Source organism: Myotis davidii, unplaced genomic scaffold (assembly GCF_000327345.1).
Source record: "Myotis davidii unplaced genomic scaffold, ASM32734v1 scaffold71, whole genome shotgun sequence".
NCBI lineage: Eukaryota > Metazoa > Chordata > Mammalia > Chiroptera > Vespertilionidae > Myotis > Myotis davidii.
The window spans coordinates 4,203,818-4,210,600 of NW_006283588.1; the positions used below are offsets into that span (position 1 = coordinate 4,203,818).

At 38.8% G+C, this 6,783-nt stretch overlaps 1 protein-coding gene across 1 annotated transcript in view; it reads right to left on the bottom strand.

Moving 5' to 3' along the window:
• The window catches only part of FRG1 (FSHD region gene 1), a 15,298-nt gene extending 8,524 nt beyond the window's left edge, over positions 1-6,774 (bottom strand). Inside the window, exons 1-4 of the mRNA XM_006753791.2 lie at positions 6,496-6,774; positions 4,122-4,192; positions 1,365-1,490; positions 318-375 (exon numbers count right to left, since the gene is read on the bottom strand). Coding sequence (XP_006753854.1) covers positions 318-375; positions 1,365-1,490; positions 4,122-4,192; positions 6,496-6,557 — 317 coding nt within the window. The 5' untranslated portion in view covers positions 6,558-6,774. The remainder of the gene's footprint in view (positions 1-317; positions 376-1,364; positions 1,491-4,121; positions 4,193-6,495) is intronic.
• Between the last annotated feature and the right edge of the window lie 9 nt (positions 6,775-6,783).

Genomic DNA, 6,783 nt, shown 5'->3' on the forward strand with positions numbered 1-6,783 from the left:
ACACTGGTAACATTTTCGTTTTTCCCAGCATAGTATTTTATATTGCTAGGAATCATAATGTATGCTTTTATCTGGGGCTCTTCTCTTTTAAAGATGGAGTTATTGAAAATGTAATTTAATAATACCTACATATTAACTGGATATATAAATAATGTTATATTTTATTAAATATCACAAAATACACTTTCCAAAAATATTGTTTTGCTTTTTAAAGTGAGAGTTACTCTGTTGGCTTACGTTAGCTATACATTTACAAATTTCAATAAATAAAATTAAAATAATAAAGGATTATTAATTATAGTTCAACTCAAGCTTACCTGGAATCAGACAATTTGACAGCTGTAAACTGCTCCGGAGGACTAGGGCCTTCATCCACTACAGGAGAAAAAACATTTGACATTTGTTATAAATATACATGTAAAGATAGTCTACAGTTTTTTTTTTTTAAATGTATTTTTCTTCTAAAATTAAATGTAGCCCGGCTGGCATGGCTCAGTGGTTGAGCGCTGACCTATGAGCCAGGAGGTCACGGTTCAATTCCCAGTCAGAACACAAGCCCAGGTTGTGAGCTCGATCCCGTGTGGGGCATGCAAAAGGCAGCCAATCAATGATTCTCTCTCATCATTGATGTCTCTCCCTTCCTCTCTGAAATCAATGAAAAAAATATATAAAAATTAAATATACAAATATTACATTATGATGTAATTATAATGCAGTATTCATATTACCAAGGTCTACTTTATCCTCTTATAAGTGCCATATTCGTTTTACAGGCTTAATAAAATAGGTCAGCATGACGCTTATTTAGTCACTTCCAAGATATTTTCTCTTTGTGTTTTAAAATGCAGTCAGTACATGGACAAACCATGTCATAATTAAAAAATTAAATGCTTTAATTAATTCAAACGATGGCCATTCAGACCAAAAGTCATTGCTTTTTATTTCCTAATTACCTCATATCTCAGTGCTTTCTCTGATGAGCTAAGAGGTAATGAGAAAACTTTAAATTGTTTACAGTGTTCTAGGTTAGTTTCAGCAAAAGGTCGGAGAATAAAGGAATTCAAAACTTTGACTCAGCTACGTTTTCTTTTTCTATATATCATTTCCATTATTCAGGGTGTTTTTAACTACCATTGATATTCTTCTGGAACTATACAAAATGTTTTCTAATTTTTATATTAGAAAGAGGGAGTTGCCAATAAGAGGTAAATGTTGAGGAAAGAAAAAAGTGGAAGGGTCAAATGCAATAGATTCATTCCTTTGGAATATGCTTGGGATTAGTTAGATGCTGGCCTAAGTGAACAAATGCAATAAAATGTATACTTTCGTGGCCTTCCTTTTAATCACTTCTATCAGACACAAACCTTCTTTATGTGGAGCTCCCAGTGTAAAAAGTCCATTGTCAAGTGCATGTATATAGGTTCCTTTATCCATTTCAATAGCTATGGTTCCCGAAATTTCACCAAAGTTTGTTACTGTCCACCAGATTCCTAAAAAATAAAATCAATATTTAAAATTTGTATTTTAGATTTGACACAAGGTTCTTACTTATTGCTACTGTTATAACTTACTTTCTAAAAACATTATTTTGCAGTTCTCAGAAATAATAGAAATCTCATATACCTTTTACTCACTTTCTCCCAATGGGAACCTCTTGCATAACTTTGCTACTGAAAGCACAACATCAAAACCAAGACACTGGCAATGATACAATCCATTAATTTAGTAATGTCTCAGACTACAAGCTCAATATATAGGAATCAATTACATATCTATATACAATTGAAAAATAAAAATTAAAATTCTATTTATAATAGTGTAAAGTTATGAAATATTTAAGGATATAAAAAAAGGCATGGATGACTGCTACACTAAAACTGCATGTTATTGAGAGTCAATGTTGTTAAGATGTTGAGTCTCCCCAAATGACCCATATTCAATATAATTCTCCTGAAAATCCAAAGGCTTTACTGTAGAAAGTGATAAACTGATTATAAAATTACATGTAAATGTAAAGGATCTAGAATAATCAAAACAATCTTGAAAAAGAAGTGTAAAGTTGGGAGACTCGTATCACCTGATTTTAAAACTCGGTTAAGTGATAGTAATCAAGACAAATATATCCGTGAAACAATAGAAACAACACACAACTTGATGGAACAGAATCTAGAACTAGACCAAGACATATAAAATCAATTAATTTTTGACAAAGATACCAAAGCAGTTTAATGGGGAAAGGAAAGTCTATTCAATAGTGCTGTTGAAACAACTGGATACAAACCTGGAAAATCATACCCCCAAACCCGGATCCTTACCTCACACCATACCCAAAATTAATTTGAGATGGGTCATAGATCTAATGTAAGATCCCAAACTATGAAGCCTGTAAAAGGTAATACAGAAGAATATCTTTGTGACCTTGGGGTAAACAAGGACTTCTTAGACTGGAGAACTAAGGTGACTGTCATAATAGAAAAGAATTAGGTTTTATAAAAATCACAAACTTAACACTTATCAAAAAACACTGTTAAGAAAATGAAAAGTAAAACCACAAACGGAGAGAAAAGAGTAAGAATAGAATTTTTAAACTTTCTTGGTGGGAGGGTAAGGTGGTACAGGCACTTTAGAAAATTTGTGGCAGCTTTTTATATAGTTAAATATTCATGTATCCTTTGCTCTTTTTTCTTACTACAGGAGATCATTTATATAGATGAGTTTAAAGGATAACCTATCATTTAACTCAGATAGCTAAATATTCACCTACCCTTAAATATTCTACACCTAGATATCTAACCAAGTATGTACCTTAATTGTAGAATTGTTGATCTGCTATTTCAAAAAAAAGTGAGATTTTTTTCTGGAATATTAGCTTTATACTGTATCATATAAAATGTAAAGGAACCATAACTTATGAAGTTTCAAAATGCAACCTGCCAGGTTTTAAAAGAAAGAACTGCTTTAAAGTATAGGTGTGGAAAGGATGTAAGAATTAACTGGAAAACAGGCTAGTTAAATATATTTGGGCCAATTTATTTCTGTTGCCATTTATAGGCTACCTTGATGTATAATAAAGATTTTCATTAATTTCACTGTATACAAAGTAATTATTTTCACTGTGAATATATTTCTTTTAGGGATATACAAGTCACTAGTTTAAAATGCATACATGTTCTAAGAAAATAAAGCACATCATTGAGTAACATTGTTTTGTTCAATGATGTGACGTTTAAAGTTGATGAGGAAAAAAAAAATCGATTCCCAGCTGGGGCCAGTGTGTGTGAAGTCTGCACATTCTCCCCACATCTGTGTGGGCTTTCTCTGGGTACTGAGGTTTCCACCCACATCCCAACGGTGTGAGGTGAACCGGCGTGTCTCAACTGTCCCGGTCTGAGTGAGTGTGGGAGGGTGTGGGAGGGTGCCTGCGATGGAAGGACGTGCTGTCCAGGGCTGGTGCCGGCCTTGTATCCTGAGCTTCAGGGATAGACTCAGGCCACCGGCAACTCCGAACTGGAATAGGGGGTTGGAAAAGAAGGCTCTTACTTGTTCATATTCATCTTTCTTAAGTGTATGTATAGCTCGTATTTATCTTATGTTTAATATTAGAGTATTCTGGGTCTTTATGTAGAAGTTTGGTGATGTTTTTGTGACTGAAAATATGCTGACAGAACTTAACTCTCATTTATATCAATCAGCTATGGTAAAACTGGTTTCAGTATACCATACATCATTTCACTTACAGTTCAGTTTCCAAGAACCTACTGACAACTTTAAGTTAGGACTTACTATACTCTGTAAAATATATTTGGTTAAATATTTATATGAGGACTTGAAAATAATGTATCAGAATCTGGGGTATTAAAAGTAGTCTAATGGTGTCTATTAAATCAGAGCTGTTTCCTCTCTCCTGTGCTTTCATCTGATAATGATGGAAAGGCATCGATGACACCTACTGCGCTGGAGAATAAATCTACAACCATAAACAATACTTGAGTACTTTGAGATAAATATGAATAGGTCATAAACTGCTCCTACTTTCTTTTTACTATTTATCTCTAAGTAGGAAGATATTTTTAAAGGGATCCCAACCAGTGCTAACTTTTCTGGGAATTTAGAAAACTTACCAACAATATCAAGTTGAGCTTCTTCATCATCTTCTCTTTTTCTCTTCTTCTCTTTGCTCTTTTTCTTCTTACTACAGGAGATAATTTGTATAGATGAGTTTAGGCATACTGATTTGCATTTTAAATATCACAAGGTGGAATCTCAGAAGAATCTTTTAAGCTGTACATTGGTTTATAAATTATTAATTTACATCAACATGGCTCTTCTTTCTGATCATGTATATATGGTGTTACTGTTAAGAGCACGCTCGGGAGCCAGCCCGCCTGATTTTTAGATGCTGACTATATCACTTCCGAGCTCTGTGATTTTGGCAAACTTGACTGAGTCAGTTTCCCAACCTTTAAAATAAAGATAATAATTTGACCCAACTCTTAAGGTTATTGTGAGGATTGAGAGTTAATATGTGCTTTCAGGTGTTGCTGGTGAGAATGTAAAATGACACCGCCACTTTGGAAATTAGTTTGGGGTTCCTTAAAAAGTTAAACACAGAGTTACCATATGACATAACAATTCTACTCCTAGGTATAGACCCACGAGGAATGAAAACATATGTTCATAACTGTATAAGAATATCTACTTCTACTCTGATCTTTATTATTTCCTTCTACTCTGGGCTTTGTTCTTTTTCAAGTGTCTTTAGTGTAAAGTTAATTTACTGGGGCTTTCTCTCCCTCCCTCCCTTCCTCCCTTCCTCCCTTCCTCCCTTCCTTCCTTTCTTTTTTTTACACTGTACTAGGATAGAATGAGCCACCTCAGTAGCTTGAGGCTAATACATTTCTATCACCACAATTACTTTAGCAAACCTGGTTCCCTTCACTTCTGCAACATCATGCAGAGTTAGTGATCGAGTTTGCACTTTTCTGTTTCTTGAGATAGGCATGCAACGCTATAAATTTCCCTCTTAGAACTGCTTCCCTGTGACCCACGGATGTTGGTTGTTCTGTTCTCATTTTCACTGTATAAGAATATTTGCAGCACTATTATTCATAATACCCAGAAAGTGAAAAAACCCAAATGTCCATCAACTGTTGAATGGATAAACAAAATGTGTCATAGTCATAGATACTACATTCACAATGGAATATTATTCAGCTATAAAAGGAATGAGTACTGATACACGCTACAACATAGATGGACCTCGAGAAGGTTTTGCTAAAAGAAGCCAGATACAGAAGGCTGCACATTGTACGACTACATTTACGTGAACCAATCAGAACAGGCCAATCCATAGAGACGGAAAGCAGGTCAGTGACTGCCAGGGACAGGGAGGGGGACCGGGAGGAGTGAACGCTTCATGGTAAGGGGTTTCCTTTTGAGGTGATGAAAATGTAGAGCAACTAAACAGGGGTGAACCTTGTGAGTATACTAACAAAACCATTGAACTGTACGTTAAAATACTGAATTTTATGGGAATTATATTGCAATGATTTAAAAAACCCAGGGGCGATTTAAAAAAGTTAGTATGCAGTGTTTACAACAGTTCTTGGCCCATAAAAAGTGCTACATAGGTGTTAATTATGCTCAGTAGTTACGATCATTTTAAGACACATTTGTTTGCGTTTTCATGATAAAAAGTACATTTTCAGAAGCGAAGTCTCCCCTCCGCCCGGGAATTCACAGGAAAAGCTGCAGACCCATCCCAGGGCCGCGGCTTCGGCTGCTCCCGGACACCTTCTTCCCATCTCACCCAAGAGAGCCCAAAACTGGGTTTAAATCTCCGCGACCAGGAGGAAACGCTAACGTGTGTCAGAACAGTCAGCCCAGCAAACCTACCAGTGAAAGAGGTGGAGATGGGGGCCGGCAGGTACCTTTTCCTAAAATCTCATCACCCTCCGCCCTCCGCCCGCACGGGGGGCTCTCATTACAGTATTTCCTGCACGTGTCCTCCTACTTCATCCTCATGACAATCATTTTAGAGTGTCACTAACCCCTCTTGAGTGGATTAAGAGACGCTCAGAGATATTAACCAAGTTGCCACAAATCTCAAAACTGGTCATTGGTGGAGTTCCTACTCGAGCCCCTAACCCTATCAAAACCCACATCTGCATATTGCGTTGAAAATTCACCGAGAATTTCTTTAGGGTGGATGGAGACGGCGGTGAAAGTAACGATCCCGAATGTAGGGGGCTGTGACCGGAGCCCCCAGGCTGCCGCGGGGAGGAGTAGGGGTGGGGATGGGCCACACCTGAGGTCAGGGCCGCTGGTCCCGCCCTCCACCCCCTCCCCTCGCGGGGCGTCTGGCTCCCGTCTCCCCGCCCCCGCCCTCCGGGCGCCGGCCCGGCTGGGGGCCTCAATGACTGACAGCTGTCCCGGCCTCCAGGAGGCTGTTCGGACAGAGAGGGGTCTGCCTCGCCATCGTCCGGCCTTACCTACCTCTTGGCCTTGGTTCCCTTGAGCACCAGTTTGGTGGACTTGACGTAGGAGTACTCGGCCATGGCCCTGGTGACGCTTCGGGAGAAAGGTGGGCCCCGGCGCGGGACGGAACACCTCCACCGGCGCGGGGCGGCGAGGGAGGCACAGAAGTGGGGACGAGGCGCCGGCCCCTGAAGCGCACGCCCGCGGCGGCGGCCGGAGGCGTCTGGGCTAAACCGCTGGTTCTCTTTCCCGAACTCCCAGGCTCAGCCCGAGTCCCACTTCCTGTTTACTGTCCGGCTACGGTGG